The sequence below is a fragment of the Rhinoderma darwinii genome, unplaced genomic scaffold, assembly GCF_050947455.1.
Source record: "Rhinoderma darwinii isolate aRhiDar2 unplaced genomic scaffold, aRhiDar2.hap1 Scaffold_107, whole genome shotgun sequence".
NCBI classification, from domain to species: domain Eukaryota; kingdom Metazoa; phylum Chordata; class Amphibia; order Anura; family Rhinodermatidae; genus Rhinoderma; species Rhinoderma darwinii.
The window spans coordinates 311,340-328,246 of NW_027461949.1; the positions used below are offsets into that span (position 1 = coordinate 311,340).

A 16,907-nucleotide genomic window follows, 5' to 3' on the forward strand; every position below is an offset into this window, starting at 1 on the left:
ACCTTTGCCATTATGTATTTGTATTGAAATTCATGCACGGTAAACACGTGGCATTGCAGTATAATAGCCATTTTTGCTTTTGCAAAACTCATTCAGTGGGTGCGTGGCATAACTAATGCACCTCCAGCATACGTTGCGCTGTGCGCCCTCTAGAGGGGTGAATGGGTAAAATGTTGCCTTTAGATTCAGGCATGTTAGTAGCGAATAATGCAGAGTACAAGTGTGAACAGGGCAGATAATAGTTTTGTCTTCTACCATATTATTGCATGTGTTTACCCTGCAGGGGGCGCCGTTGCGTAGAATACTGTACATGTGTGATCTTCTTTCCCTAGGTATAATTGTCAGGATGAGAGGTGTTACTTGGACTTGGCTCGACTTCGAGGAATTCACTACATCACATGGGAGAAAGCAGATAAAATTTTCCCTCAGGACAAGGTAAGTCCTGCTCACGATACCAGGGGTATTACCCGATCAGTGGGTTTACATTAGAAATGACTCATTTAGCCAGCTGAGGACTGATATACCATAGAGAGAGCCTAAGCAGCTGCTATGGGGCCCTAAGAGAAAGGGGGTCCTGGGTTGGTTGGTCCCATCTCTTCGCTACTGGGTGTCGAGAACCTGTGTAGGACTCCCCTCTCCAGAGGAACTGAATTTTTCGCAGCAGGAGAGTGGGCATTGGCCCAAGTGTCATGGAAAGGATGTGGAGGGGAAACAAACTGTTCTTTTTGTCCTGGGTGGCAAAACCAGCACCATATTAAGGGCCCATTTCGATCTTTGCTATGGGGTCTGCTTTCTTCTATGTTTCATTGACAACATTTTTGCTGCTCATGACCATGGACAGATATTTTTTTATCTCCTGCAAGTAAATGACGGTTTCTATTGTAGGACAGCATGCAGAGATCTTAAAACCGGGAGAAACTCATACATAAAGTATATTGGAAAATTATATAATTTTTCATTATACAAAGAATAAGGGTCAGTTCACACGTTGGGTAAATACTGTGGGTTTTCTGCAACGGAATTCGTTGCGGAAAATCCACAGCGTAATACGGTAGCGGCAAAGTGGATGAGATTTAAACAAATCTTTACGCTGTGTCACTTTACGCAGCGTATTCGCCCTGTGTGAACTCAGCCTAAAATTTATTTGCAGAAACCGAATACCCCTTTTTAATTTTTGAGTAGTGATTTTATGAGAATATTCGGACATAAAGCCCTCGCTGTTGTGTGTTACTCCCCGCACGTTCACATGGTGTCGCTCTTGACTCTTTCCATTCACACTTTTTTTTTTTTTTTGTTAGATTATATTGTTCTCTCCCATTATTAGGCTTCTTCCATTGAGTTGTGACACATTTCAGGCTGTGGCAGGATCAAAAGTAAATTAATTGGTCATTAGTTCAACCTGTCAATAATTCTCCCCCGTGTCCCGTGTAGAAAAAAAAAAATATCAATATGTCCTGGGGGCTTTAAATGAAAGTTGTTTTCTGTAACCAGAATTACCTAATTAACTTGTCCTTCAATGGAGAGAATAACGTGCCCGAGAATGACAAAGCTTGTTATGCCGTCTAATTAAGGGACATCACCCGACTTTGGGAGAACACCCAAAATTCACCAATTACGCCTTCGATGTTGCGGAATTTTTCCGGCTGGTCAGCACTGCGTCAGAGTACGTGTCTCGTCATCCTGAGTGGCCGCTCCGAAGAGGTCGTGATGAACTGTAATCGTAAAAAGAAGGAATTACCTCGAAGAATATGTCCTCGGTTCTATTTTATAACATAATAAATTATTTATTTATTATAAAAAAGTTTTTTTAATTATAATTGTTGGAATTTGGTGAGTTTGAAGTAAATGCATTAAATCCATTTTAGCTTCTATTTACCAGTTTTTATCATTTTCTTTTATTTTTTTTTCATCCAGAACAGGCAGTATTGTACATGCGTTATTTTCTACACAAGCCGAAATCCAACATGCATCAGTAAAATTCATAACCATTTTCCTAAAGTACAGCAGATAGGTTAAAAAAATCCACTTACCTATAAGTTGTAACTAAAGGGATTGTCTCCTCTCGACAACCAATCCCCATTTTGCCTATTAGGCCCTATTGACGTCATAGAGGGATGGTACCCTGCTCGAGACCCCTTATATGATCTAGAACAGAGAGCTTCTGACAAGCTGACTGACCCAGTCATCCATGTATCACAAGGAAGGCCATTCATTTGATTGGCTAGATGTAATACTTAATTTCACCTGTAGTGGCCGCTGCCGGGGAAGTGAGCAGCCGACGGTAACCTCTCTTAGCAAAATCTGCTACGTGTCGGGGAGCCAGACCCACTCTCATAGTAATGAGACGACACAACCCCTTTAAGTATTTTGTGCTAGATTTACCATTGGTCCTGTATCATCCAGTGGCTTTAGAACCATTGAGAGATATGGGCACATGACCACGACCGTTGTGTTTATCTGCCCCATAGGATTTAATAAGGGGGAGGGGTGCCTTTTTTTTTTGTAAGGTTTCTATTCAGAAAAAAACTATATTAAAAAAAAAAAATCTTCCAATTTCATGTTTTTAACAAGTCCTGGATTCAGCTCTGTCCGATAATATATACGTATAGCTAAAAAAAACACTTATGGGAGGCTGGTTATACGATTATTATTGGTCGATTTTGTAATAAAAAATAATAAATCATGTTTTTATTAAGTGGAAATCATTTTGTAAAATGAAAAAACTTCCTAAAAAAGTGATTGTTTTGTAAGACATCTTTGTGAATAAAGCATGATTAAATGGTAACTAAAACGTCATAGTGACGTGTCAGAAGTTTTGATCGGTGGGGGTCTGAGCACAGAGCCCCCCACCGATTGCTAAAATGAAGCGGCAGAAGTGCTACGGTGAGTTCTGAGCTGCTTCGTTTCTGATTGGCTTTTCTCGGAAAGCCAAGCAGTTGGTGTACGGGCTCATAGACTTTCTATTGTGACCGTACACCAATTTCTCATCTTGCCGACAAAAGCCGATCAGAAACGAAGTGGCTCAGCGCTCACCCGAGCGCTTCTGCCGCTTCATTTAAGTGATCGGTGGGGGGCTCAGACCCCACTGATCAAAATGTCTGACTTGTCACTATGACATGTCGGAAGTTTTTTGAAAGTTTAGTTAGCTTTTGATATATCTCGTACTTTTGCTCAATGAACTGGTGTCACGTCAAGATCTGACTAAGTCCTCATGCACATGGCACTATCAAAAGTGTATAGCATACCCTTAAAGATCCCTTTGGCACCTCTCCTGCACAACAAGGCCACCGTCCACCCGCAAGCAGGGAACGGAAACATCTCCATTCAAGTGAAGTGGACTGTGCTCCACCGTTTAGGAAGTGATGGCCTATCCTATCCCTATTTTTAATGCTTTTTAACATAAAGTTTTTATTTTCTTTGTTTACACCTCAAATTTTTCCATCCATGTTAAAAAAAAAATGAAAAAAATTTCATAGAATGGAAGGATCCCAGACCATAAGGAGGGATCCACATGGGATTATAGTCATCCCTTATGTGGATTTCTTATGATTTTGGCGGGAATTTTCCCGCCAATTTTGCTGTTCTCTGGTCAGATATGCCCAGGGTAGCAACAGCTGGCTATTGGATGCTGCTGGGGTCTCATGTGACCCAGCAACAAGGGAAGATCTTCCCTGGTACCCAGTAACCGGTAGGTCATTGGGCTTCTTTTGCTCATGTGACCTACCTGTTTGGGTTTAAATTGTGGCTTGTACCAAACCCGCAGCCTAAAGAAGGCGATACTTGGAAGCACCACGCCTATCCTCCCTTATGTTATATATTTGTTATGTCACAGCTTTTTATTAGACTGGGGGTAAAATCAGTCTTTGAAGTAGATTGTTTTATGGATTGATTTTATGTCTGAGTTATATGATGTGTGTTTTATATTTATATATATATATGTAATTTTATAAAAATGTTTTCCTTTTTATAACGTTTTAATTAATAAAGAAGGCCATGTTTTACCACCCAGGTTGTCTATCTCTTTTATTTGATTTTGTTGCATGGTTGTAATTTATTGGGTAATGTATGATTTATATTCCCGTGTTTGTACTAGATAATGTCCTAAACGGGTTCAGAGTGTGATGGATGCAATAGATGGAAAATGGAAGTAAGTAGATAGTCCGACAGCTAGAGATTGGATAGATATAAATATTAGGCCCTGTTCACACAGTTTTTTTGGTGCCGATTTTGACGAGGAAACTGCGTCGGAATCAGTCCAAAAAAATTTCCCAAATCTTTTCCCATTGCTTTCAATGGGAATGAGAGGTGGGGTTCGCTCACGGTAAAAAAAGCAACATGTCCTTTCTTGAGGTGTTTTCCGCCTCAAAAACCCCCTTAAAATCAATGGGAGACTGAAAAAACCGCCACAGCGGTTTCGATGAGATAGGTATGCGGGATAGATATAGAGATCGATTTGGATAGATAGACAGATTAGACCAATATGGATACATGAGATACATACATTGTGGATCATTAATGGATTAGTAACGTTATTCTTTCCAGGTCACTTTTCTTCTACTGTCAGAGATGTGTTCACAAACAATTTAAACAACCTAAAGAAAGTATATAAAATCCCAGCGATCTCCAAGGACATCATGAAATGAATTATGGAGTTCACTTTCACCAGGAAGACTAACCTTACCCCACAAAAATGTGGAGGAGCTTCTGGTTGCTGTAGATCAGATGAATGTGTTCGGGTATGTTCACATGTTCACACGCCCTATTTACGGACGTAATTCAGGCGTTTTACGCCTCGAATTACGTCCGAAAAAATGGCTCCAAACTTTTTTTTTACGCGCCGCTGTCGGTGTGTAAAAAGACACCCGCCTCAAAGAAGTGCATGTCACTTCTTGGGACGTAATTGGAGCTGTTTTTCATTGACTCCAATTAAAACCATCTCCAATTACGTCCGTAAAAGACGCCGCGAAAAACGGGTGCACTTGTCAAAACGTCTGAAATTCAGGAGCTGTTTTCGCCTGAAAACAGCTCCGTAATTTCAGACGTAATTGGTGTTGCCGTGTGCACATACCCTTAGGCTGGAGTCACACAAGCATGTTCGGTCCGTAAAGGACGGAACGTATTTCGGCCGCAAGTCCCGAACCGAACACACTGCAGGGAGCCGGGCTCCTAGCATCATAGTTCTGTACGACGCTAGGAGTCCCTGCCTCTCTGCAGGACAACTGTCCCGTACTGTAATCATGTTTTCAGTACGGGACAGTAGTTCCACGGAGAGGCAGGGACTCCTAGCGTCGTACATAACTATGATGCTAGGAGCCCGGTCCCTGCAGTGTGTTCGGTCCGGGATTTGCGGCCGAAATACGTTCCGTCCTTTACGGACCGAACATGTTCGTGTGAATCCAGCCTTAGGCCGGATTCACACGAGCGTGTGCGTTTTGGGCGCGCAAAAGGTACATAAAAGCTCCATGTGTCAGCAGCATACGATACGCGGCTGCGTGATTTTCTCTGTTTTTATGTTTGTAAACAGAAAAGCACGTGGTGCTTTTCTGTTTTCGTTCATAGTTTTGACTACTGTAGCGCGCATCACGAGCGGCACACGGAAGTGCGTCCGTGTGCCGTGCGCGGTTTTCACACACCCATTGACTTCAATGGTTGCGTGATGCGCTAAAAACGGGCAAATATAGGACTTGTCGTGAGTTTTACGCAGCGGACATACTCTGCGTGAAAATCACTGACAATCTGAACGGCCCCATTGACTAACATAGGTCCGTGCGACGCGCGTGAAAATCACGCGCGTTGCACGGACGTATTATACGTTCGTCTGAATAAGCCCTTAGAGATCATGGAGCTGTGCAGTAAAATGTTGAGACCTCGATCACTGTCCTGAACTTCACCACACAGCGTTATTGAACATCCGAGGAATAATTAGAACTATCAGCGATGGAAATTCCCTCAAGAAATCCCCCAGCCTGAGACATACTGTACTCCGTGTCAGAAGAACAAGAAGCTACAAAAAGAGAGACAACTGCATCCAGTCGATGTTCTTATCAACCAAGAGGTTCACAAGGTGAGAAGACTAGTTTACATTTTTTTTCAAGGTATTACTCTAGGGAGCGCTCCTGTTATCATCTTTGTCTCACACTGTATTTTCCTAAGGTACTGTATACATTTCACTTATTAATGCCGACCTAGCCAAGTGAGCACACAACAAAGTAAGCCTGCGCACCCAAATAGAGTACCAACCATCTACACATCATTCCAATAAAGGAGTTTTGCCTTTGCATAGTGCTCCAAGGGGAGCACAATACAACTTCAATGCTACAAATACCTAACCTGAATGTCACATCTGCACCTTCCTCTTCTCTTTTGAAGATGTTAGTGTACAGAGTAGTAGGGGAATTGACCAGACATGATGTGCTGCCTCGTGGACTGTCCTATATTTCCAGAGCGAAGGAAAGCTCGGTGGTCTGGCCAGTTGTAGACTTCATCCCTAACATCTGACACAGACCAAAATAAGTATTCGGCACTCAAAGCTAAAGTTTTAAGAAATCTCAAATGTGCCAACTACAGCGGTCAGCCGCCATTCGGAACGAAGCGCCAACTACTGGATGTACCAGCAATCAGAATGGCACAGTGCCTGATGAAGGTCATGTAATGACCGAAGCGTCGCACTAAGTCTCTGGCATCTACAACCACTTGAAAAGAATCAAGATTTCTTCTTTAAACTTAAGCTTTGTGTGCCAAATACTTATTTTGACTACGATTGGGTTGGGACCCTATTCGTGCACCTACATCGTCTAGTGCGTTCTGAACCACTACTTATCTGACACAGACCATCCTGGAGCTGAATGTCTCTGAGGCTGCTCTTTCAAAGTTGCTAATGTAGCTCATCTGGGCTCCATAGACCCAACCTTTATATATGACTCCTAGAGAAATGGGTTAGTGAAAGAAAAAGGTAAAATTCAGATCCTGGAAGCCATTGAGGATGTCAACCTTTGGAGCTTGATTGGCACGTACGCCATATTTTCAGAGTAATCCATCAGATGTCTCAAGAAGAACATTTTATGAGAAAAGGACAATGTTGATGAGATTGCAGGTCCTCCTGTTTCTAACTCACATAATTATTACCCAGCATCCAGGTAAATAGTGCATACAAAGTCCAGAAAAATAACCAGACGACTGTCCAGATAAACATTGGATACAGCGCCCAGAAATGGTGCATTGTGCCCCGATAAATATTTCCTTAAAAGGATTGTCCGAGAAATTAAACTAGTTGCATGGAATGTTTTAAAATGAAAAAAACAGCCATTACTCTCCTGTTAAATCCCCTGCGCCCATGATCTGGTGATTGAAGAGACTACCCTACGTGGATCGACACCCGCTACAAAATTCTCACCCAAAAAGTAAGATATGGAATAGGTTACCCCCTTCTATGGCAGATCGAATAGCCGTAATTAAAATGATAATATTACCCCAGTTGTTGTATCCACTGATTAACAGTCCCATGTGGATAGGAGAAAAGACGTTTAAATGCATAAAAAGTTTAACCCCTTCCCGACATTTGTCGTAAGTATACGACATGGAAAGCCAGTGCTTCCCGCAAAATGTCATATACTTACGCCAAATGTTTGGCACCGGCTCAGAATCTCAGTCGGTGCCATCATCGCCGGATCTCAGCTGTATCTGACAGCTGACATCCGGCTGTAATGGCGGGAACAAAAATTAGCTTCGATCCCCGCCATTAACCCCTTCAATGCAGCATTCAAACATGATCACTACATTTAAGCTGTTTGCAGCTCATCGGAACCACAGCAAGGAAATTGCCGGGGTTCCGGTGGCTGCAATAGCAACCGGAGGCCTAATACTGGCCTCCCAGTCTGCCTAGCACGGAAGCCGGTCAAGATCCGCACGGCGGCGGAGCCTGATCGGCTTCCGTAGCCGCCGGCAAGATGGCGCCGACTCAGGAGCTGATCCGGCGTCATCAGCGGTGGAGGTCACCTGTATATTACAGCTGACATCCACATGAAATGGCAGGAACCGGAGCTAGCTCCGATCCCTGCCATTAACCCCTTTGATGCAGCAATTGAAAGCGATTGCTGCATCTTAGCGGTTACTAGCAGATCGCCAGCCCTGACAGGCAATCAGGACTTGCGACTGCTGCTATGGCAACAGGAGACACAATGGCCTCCTGCTCTGCCATTACGGAAGCCGATTAGGCCCCGCCGGGAGGCGAAGCCTAATCGACTTGCTGTCAGTGAATAACTGACAGATCTAATACATTGCACTACGTAGGTAGTGCAATGTATTAGAAAAAAACTAAAGCTGAAAGTTGGACCATCAAGTCCCCTAGTGGGACATGAGAAAAAGTGTAAAAAAAAGTATCAAAAAGTGTAAAAATAAAGTGAAAAAAATAAAAGTTTGAAAACAATAAAAGTTTCAAGTAATAAAATAAAACACAATCGCCCTTTTTCACTTATCAAGTTCTTTATTGTTGAAAAATAATAATAAACCATATGTATTTGGTATCGCCGGGACTGTAACAACCTGAGGTATCAAAATATTATATATTGCACACGGTGAACAACGTAAAAAAAAAACGTAAAAAACTTTACCAGTGTTTCTGTTTTTTGGTCACTTTGACCTACATATATTGGAATAAAAAGTGATAAAAAAGTTGCACGTATCCAAAAATGGTACCTAGAAAAACTATAGCTCGTCTCGCAAAAAACAAGCCCTCATACAGCTCCGTCGACAAAAAAGTAAAAAAGTTATGGTTCTCACAACTTGGCGACAGAAAAAATACATTCTTTTTACAAAAGTGATTTTATTGTGCAAAAAGTTGTAAAACATAAAGAAGTGCTATAAATTAGGTATCACCAGAATCGTACGGACCCGCAGAATAAAGTTAACATGTAATTTATAATGCTTGGTGTACGATGTATAAAAAAAATTAAAAAAAAAGCTATGCCAGAATTGTATTTTTTTGTTTACCTGGCCTCCCAAAAAATAGGATAAACGGTGATCAAAAAGTCGCATGTACCTCAAAATGGTACCAATAATAACTACAGCTCGTCCAGCAAAAAAACAGCCCTCATACCGCTACATCTATGAATAAATAAAATTAGTTATGGCTCCAATAAGTCAGGAAAGAAAAAATATGCAGTTGTGCCCGAGGGGAACATTTCTTCTGTTTGAAGAGACGATTTACCAAGGACCTAAAATTAGGGAACCAGGAAGGGCAGGGCCCAAACATATCTGCTGGAAGCGAGGGTGCCCGTATTATACCAGGACAACACTTTCCCAGCAAAATTCCCCAAACTGCAAAGGTGCGGAGTGTGGACCAAAAGGGGGATAAGAAAGGACGCCATATATCAGTACGACACCGGCCTGTGCAGAAAGGATTGCTTCACAGCGTAACACACATCTATGGATAATTTTATTGTTTTTTTACCCCATTATTATGCCACCTGACTATGCCACTGATGTACTCTGCCCAGCTTACATGTACCCCCACATTATAAATGGAAACACCAGCAATAATCAAACAAATCTACTACCAAGCAAAATCCGCTCTCAAAAAGCCAAATGGCGCTTCCTCCACTCTGAACCCTACAATGTGCCCAAACAGCAGTTTACTTCCACATATATGGCATCTTCATACCCGGGAGAACCCTTTTAACAATTTTTGGGGTGTGTGTCTCCAGTGGCATAAGCTGGGCATGACATATTTGTCACTGAAATGGCATATCTAGGGAAAAATATAAATTTTTAATTTGCACCATCCGCAGTGCAATCATTTATGGAAAAGACCTGTGGGGTGAAAATGCTCACTACACCCCTTAATAAATGCCTTGAGGGGTGTCGTTTCCAAATGGGGTCACTTCTCAGGGGTTTCTTTTTATTATTCTACATCTGAGCCTCTGCAGTTGTGAACCAATACTTTGTAAATCGACAAATTAGGCCTCAATTTTACATGGTACGCTTTCACTACTGAGCCTGGTTTCTAAAACCGGGAAACACTGCATAATAATTAGAGAGCTGTCTTGTTATGGTGGCACAAGCTGGGCACCACATATTGGCATATCTATGGAAAAAATCCCATTTTCACTCTGCAACATCGAGTGCACACTAAATTCAACAAAACACCTGCAGGGTTAAAATGCTTACTACACCCCTAGGTAAATGCATTGAGGGGTGTAATTTCTAAAATTGAGTCACTTCCGGGGGGTTTCCACTGTTTTGGGCCCACAGGTGCCCAGAAACCAATCCAGCAACATTTGCACTCCAAATGGCGCTCCTTCCCTTCTGAGCCCTGCCGTGTGCCCAAACAGCAGTTTCTGACCACATATGGGGTATTGCCGTACTCGGGAGAAATTTCATTACAAATGTTGTGTTCTTAAATTCCTTTATTTGTTGGGAAAAAAATGTTGCGCTAAAGCTACGTCTTATTGAAGAAAAAGGATTGTTTTTATTTTCACTGCCCAATTCTAATAAATTCTATGAAACATCTGTGGGGTCAAAATGCTTACTACACCCCTAGATGAATTCCTCAAGAGGTGTAGTTTCCTAAATTAAGTCACTTTTTGGGCGTTTTCATTGTTTTGTCCCCTCAGGAGCTTTGCAAATGTGACATTGCCTCTGCAAACCATTCCTGCTAAATGTGATCTCCAAAAGCCAAATAGCGCTCATTCCCTTCTAAGCCCTGCCGTGTGTCCAAACAGCCGGTTATTACACATGTGGGGTATTGTTTTACTCGGGAGAAATTGCCTTACAAATTTTGTGGTGCTTCTTCTCCTTCAGTCCTTGTGGAAATTAGAAAATATTTGCTAAACCTACATTTTTTTTGAAAAAAATGTAGATTTTTCTTTTCAGGGCATACTTCCAATAATTTCTGCAAAAAAAACTGTGTGGTCAAAATGCTCAGTATACCCCTAGATAATTTCCTCAATGGGTGTAGTTTCCAAAATGGGGTCACTTGTGGGGGGTTTCCACTGTTTTGTCCCCACAGGGGCTTTGTAAATGTGACATGGTGTAATGGCAGGAAGGAGGTGAAGGGAAAGTGAGCCCTAATCTACCCACCGCCCTGTCCCTGCCTACTTGCAACGACCCGCCCTAGGCGACGAGGTACAACTGGGCGGCGGTCCCTACGCTGGCTAAGTGCACAGGAAGACAAACAGGGAACACGCAAGGGAAGGGGCAGTAGCCACGGAACGCCACGAGGAAACGGGGCGGCGAACGAACAGTCAGGACCAGGACGAAGTGAGTACACCCGAGCAGGCACAGAGACAGAAGCAAGCCAGGGCAAGCAAGCAGGTCAAGCAGAACTGCAGCAAGGCAGAAGCACGGCAGAAGCAGGCTGGAGCAAGCAGCAGAGGCCAGGAATCCAAAAGAATTACAAGCACTGAGGGAGAGCACAGGGCAGGTAATAAAGGGCAGGGGGCGGAGCTAACTCCGAGAGACCAGGCCGCGATAGGCTCTCCCACTCCTGAGCCTGCCACCCTGGTTGGTGGGAGATGGTGTCAGTCGAGCAGGTCTGGCCTCAGGTGTGGATTGATTAATCCCAGGAGTATAGCTAGATGAAGTACCTGGCAGATCCCTAACAGTACTCCCCCTTTTATGAGGGGCCACCGGACCCTTACTAAGGGGACCCGGTTTAGTGGGGAAGAGGAGGTGGAACCTCCTGATCAATACCCCAGCATGAACATCACGGGCAGGTACCCAAGTCCTCTCCTCCGGCCCGTATCCTCTCCAATGGACCAGGTACTGGAGGGAGCCCTGGACCATCCTACTGTCCATAATCTTGGCCACCTCGAATTCCACCCCCTCAGGGGTGAGAACGGGAACAGGAGGTATCCTCGAGGGGGACCAGGACGGGGAGCAGCGTTTAAGGAGGGAGGCATGGAAGACGTCATGTATGCGAAAGGATGGGGGGAGCTCCAGACGGAAGGATACAGGGTTGAGGACTTCAATGATCTTATAAGGTCCAATAAATCGGGGAGCAAACTTCCTGGACGGGACCTTAAGGCGCAAGTTCCTGGACGACAACCAGACCAAATCCCCGACGACAAACCGGGGGTTAGCAGAACGTCTACTATCCGCCTGAATCTTTTGTGCGCTCTGGGACGCCTCTAGGTTCTTCTGAACCTGGGCCCAGACAGTGCACAGTTCCCGATGAACCTCCTCTACCTCAGGATTATTGGAACAACCAGGGGAGACGGAGGAGAACCTTGGGTTAAACCCGAAATTACAGAAAAACGGGGAGACACCTGACGAGTTACTGACCCGGTTATTCAGGGAAAATTCAGCAAGGGGAAGGAATGAGACCCAATCGAATTGACAGTCAGAGATGAAACACCTTAAATATTGTTCCAGGGATTGGTTGGTCCTTTCCGTTTGGCCATTAGTTTCGGGATGGAAGGCGGAGGAGAAGGACAGATCAATCTCCAACTTTTTACAAAAAGCTCTCCAAAATAAGGAAACAAATTGTACCCCTCTGTCAGAAACGATATTGACTGGGGCCCCATGGAGACGCAGGATGTGTTTCACAAACAAAGAAGCTAACGTCTTGGCGTTAGGTAGCTTCTTAAGGGGCACAAAGTGGCACATCTTGCTGAAGCGGTCGACTACCACCCACACCACCGACTTGCCCTGAGATGGAGGCAAATCGGTGATAAAATCCATGGAGATATGGGTCCAAGGTCTCTGGGGAATGGGCAAGGAACGTAGTAGGCCCGCAGGTCGGGACCTAGGGGTTTTGGACCTAGCGCAAACCTCACAAGCGGCGACGTAAGCCCTAACATCTTTAGGCAACCCAGGCCACCAATAGTTTCTGGTAATGAGGTGTTTGGTGCCCAAGATGCCAGGATGACCAGATAGAGCGGAGTCATGGTTTTCCCTGAGTACCCTCAGCCGGTATTGCAGGGGAACAAACAGTTTGTCCCCAGGGGCGTTCCCGGGAGCTGCACCCTGATCAGCCGCGATATCAGAAGCTAAATCAGAATCCGTGGCAGAGACGATTATACCAGGGGGTAAAATACAAGCGGGATCCTTCTCGGAAGGAGGATTGGCCATGAAACTACGTGACAGAGCGTCAGCCTTAATATTCTTAGACCCAGCCCTATAGGTAACCAAGAAATTAAATCTGGTAAAGAATAGTGCCCACCGAGCTTGTCTAGGATTAAGCCTCCGGGCCGATTCTAGGAAAACCAGATTCTTGTGATCCGTAAGGACCGTTTCCTGGTGTCTGGCCCCCTCCAGGAAGTGCCGCCACTCCTCAAAAGCCCATTTAATGGCTAGAAGTTCGCGGTTACCAATATCATAGTTACTCTCCGTGGGCGAAAACTTCCTAGAGAAGTAAGCACAGGGGCGGAGATGGGTGAGGGAGCTGGTACCCTGGGACAAGACGGCCCCTACTCCCACCTCGGAAGCGTCAACCTCCACAATAAATGGCTCCTCTTGGTTGGGCTGAATCAGCACGGGGGCCGAGATAAAGCACTTCTTGAGAGTCTCAAAGGCCTGGACGGCCTCAGGGGGCCAATGGAGGACATCGGCACCCTTGCGGGTAAGGTCCGTAAGAGGCTTAGCGACGACCGAGAAGTTGGCAATAAATCTCCTGTAATAGTTGGCGAACCCTAAAAAACACTGTAACGCCTTAAGGGAGGCAGGTTGGACCCATTCCGCCACAGCTTGAACCTTGGCAGGGTCCATGCGGAATTCATGAGGAGTGAGGATTTGCCCTAAAAATGGTATCTCCTGTACCCCAAAGACACATTTTTCAGTCTTAGCAAACAGCTTATTCTCCCGAAGGACCTGGAGCACCTTCCTGACATGCTCCACGTGGGAGGACCAGTCCTTGGAAAACACCAGTATGTCATCAAGGTACACAACAAGAAAATTACCCAGGTACTCTCTCAGGATTTCATTAATAAAATTCTGGAAGACAGCAGGGGCATTACACAACCCAAAGGGCATGACCAGGTATTCGAAATGACCCTCGGGTGTGTTGAACGCAGTTTTCCACTCATCCCCCTCTTTGATGCGGATAAGGTTATATGCCCCCCGTAGATCGAACTTAGAAAACCATTGGGCTCCCTGAACCTGATTAAAAAGATCCGGAATCAAAGGAAGTGGGTACTGGTTCCTTACGGTGACCTTATTCAGGTTACGATAATCAATGCACGGCCTAAGACCACCATCCTTCTTCCCCACGAAGAAGAAGCCAGCACCTACAGGAGAAGTCGAGGGGCGAATGAAACCCTTGGCCAGGCATTCTTGGATATACACCCTCATCGCTTCACGTTCAGGACATGAAAGATTAAATATCCTACCCTTAGGAAGCTTGGCACCAGGCACCAAATCGATAGCGCAATCGTAATCTCTATGGGGGGGCAACACCTCGGAGGCCTCCTTAGAAAACACATCGGCGAAGTCCTGAACAAACTCAGGAAGCGTGTTTACCTCCTCCCGGGGAGAAATAGTGTTAACAGAAAGACATGACATAAGACATTCATTACCCCATTTGGTGAGATCCCCAGTATTCCAATCAAATGTGGGATTATGCAACTGCAACCAGGGAAGACCTAATACCAGATCAGACGATAATCCCTGCATCACCAGTACAGAGCACTGCTCCAAATGCATGGAGCCAACCAGGAGTTCAAAAACAGGAGTATGCTGAGTAAAATAACCATTAGCAAGGGGTGTTGAGTCGATTCCTACTACAGGGATAGGATAAGGTAAATCAATACAAGGCATCTTTAGAGACATAGCAAAATCCATAGACATGATATTAGCAGATGAGCCAGAATCCACGAAAGCACTGCCCGTGGCAGACCGGCCAGCAAACGAGACCTGAAAGGGAAGCAAAATTTTATTGCGTTTCACATTAACGGGAAATACCTGTGCGCCCAAGTGACCTCCCCGATGATCACTTAGGCGCGGAAGTTTTCCGGCTTCTTATTCTTGCGCCTGGGGCAGGTGTTCAGTAGATGCTTGTCGTCCCCACAGTAGAAGCAGAGACCATTCATTCTGCGAAACTCTCTACGTTGTCGAGGGGACATGGAGGCCCCGAGTTGCATAGGTACCTCCGAGTCCTCCGTGGAGGGGCGAGGAGACGGGACCTCGGGGGGAATCACAGAAAAGTCAGAGGGGAGCACACTGAAGCGTTCAAGCTGACGTTCCCTGAGACGTCGGTCAAGTCGTACTGCTAGGGCCATAACCTGGTCAAGGGAGTCAGGCGAGGGGTAGCTAACCAGCAGATCCTTCAGGGCGTCAGATAATCCTAACCTAAACTGGCACCTTAGGGCCGGATCGTTCCACTGAGAAGCTACGCACCACTTCCTAAAATCAGAACAGTATTCCTCAACCGGTCTCCTACCCTGACGTAAGGTCACCAGCTGACTCTCGGCTAAAGCAGTCCTGTCAGTCTCGTCGTAAATGAGTCCGAGGGCAGAGAAAAAACGATCAACAGAGGAAAGTTCAGGGGCGTCAGGAGCCAAGGAGAAGGCCCACTCTTGGGGCCCTTCCTGGAGTCGGGATATGATGATACCCACCCGCTGGTTCTCGGAACCTGAGGAGTGGGGCTTTAGGCGGAAATACAGTCTGCAACTCTCCCGGAAGGAGAGAAACGTCTTACGGTCCCCTGAAAACCGGTCAGGTAACTTGAGGTCGGGTTCTAGAGGTGAGGTGAGGGGTACTACTAAAGCAGCGTCACCCTGATTGACCCTTTGGGCCAGGGCCTGGACCTGTAGGGAGAGGCCCCGCATCTGCTGGGTCAGGGTCTCAAGGGGGTCCATGATAGCGTCAGCGTAGGAGAAATGGTAGACTAGGTAAGGGCTTGTAATTATGTAATGGCAGGAAGGAGGTGAAGGGAAAGTGAGCCCTAATCTACCCACCGCCCTGTCCCTGCCTACTTGCAACGACCCGCCCTAGGCGACGAGGTACAACTGGGCGGCGGTCCCTACGCTGGCTAAGTGCACAGGAAGACAAACAGGGAACACGCAAGGGAAGGGGCAGTAGCCACGGAACGCCACGAGGAAACGGGGCGGCGAACGAACAGTCAGGACCAGGACGAAGTGAGTACACCCGAGCAGGCACAGAGACAGAAGCAAGCCAGGGCAAGCAAGCAGGTCAAGCAGAACTGCAGCAAGGCAGAAGCACGGCAGAAGCAGGCTGGAGCAAGCAGCAGAGGCCAGGAATCCAAAAGAATTACAAGCACTGAGGGAGAGCACAGGGCAGGTAATAAAGGGCAGGGGGCGGAGCTAACTCCGAGAGACCAGGCCGCGATAGGCTCTCCCACTCCTGAGCCTGCCACCCTGGTTGGTGGGAGATGGTGTCAGTCGAGCAGGTCTGGCCTCAGGTGTGGATTGATTAATCCCAGGAGTATAGCTAGATGAAGTACCTGGCAGATCCCTAACACATGGCCTCCGCAAACCATTCCTGCTAAATGTGAACTCCAAAAGCCAAATGGCGCTCCATCCCTTCTAAGCCCTGCCGTGTGTCCAAACAGCCAATTATTACCACATGTGGGGTATTGTTTTATTCGGGAGAAATTGCTTTACAAATTTTGCAGTGCTTTTTCTCCTTTAGTCCTTGTGGAAACCTACATTTTCTTTGAAAAAATGTAGATTTTAATTTTCACGGCCTACTTCCAATAATTTCTGTGCCGATGTATCTTCTTTGTCCGACGACAAGGTTGAAGGATCTGTGGGTGACGTCACGCTGTATTTCTGCAGTGAACGAAGCTGAGTGGGAACGATGAGAAGTGTATGATGCTGATTTGTCAGCGTCACACACGTCTATTCACAATGCCCAGTTGGTAAAAACACAATACACGCACAGTTGGTAAAAACACAATACACGCCCAGTTGGAAATACGAGAAAACACGCCCAGTTGTCCATTGAAAAGCTCA

At 45.6% G+C, this 16,907-nt stretch overlaps 1 protein-coding gene across 5 annotated transcripts in view; it reads left to right on the forward strand.

The window, feature by feature from the left end:
• The window catches only part of LOC142699009 (EGF domain-specific O-linked N-acetylglucosamine transferase-like), a 153,413-nt gene extending 151,542 nt beyond the window's left edge, over positions 1 to 1,871 (forward strand). For all 5 annotated transcript variants that reach the window (XM_075847956.1, XM_075847955.1, XM_075847954.1 and 2 more), the window contains 2 exons: positions 333 to 435; positions 1,572 to 1,871. In XM_075847956.1, coding sequence (XP_075704071.1) covers positions 333 to 435; positions 1,572 to 1,718 — 250 coding nt within the window. In that variant the 3' untranslated portion in view covers positions 1,719 to 1,871. The remainder of the gene's footprint in view (positions 1 to 332; positions 436 to 1,571) is intronic.
• Positions 1,872 to 16,907: the final 15,036 nt, after the last annotated feature.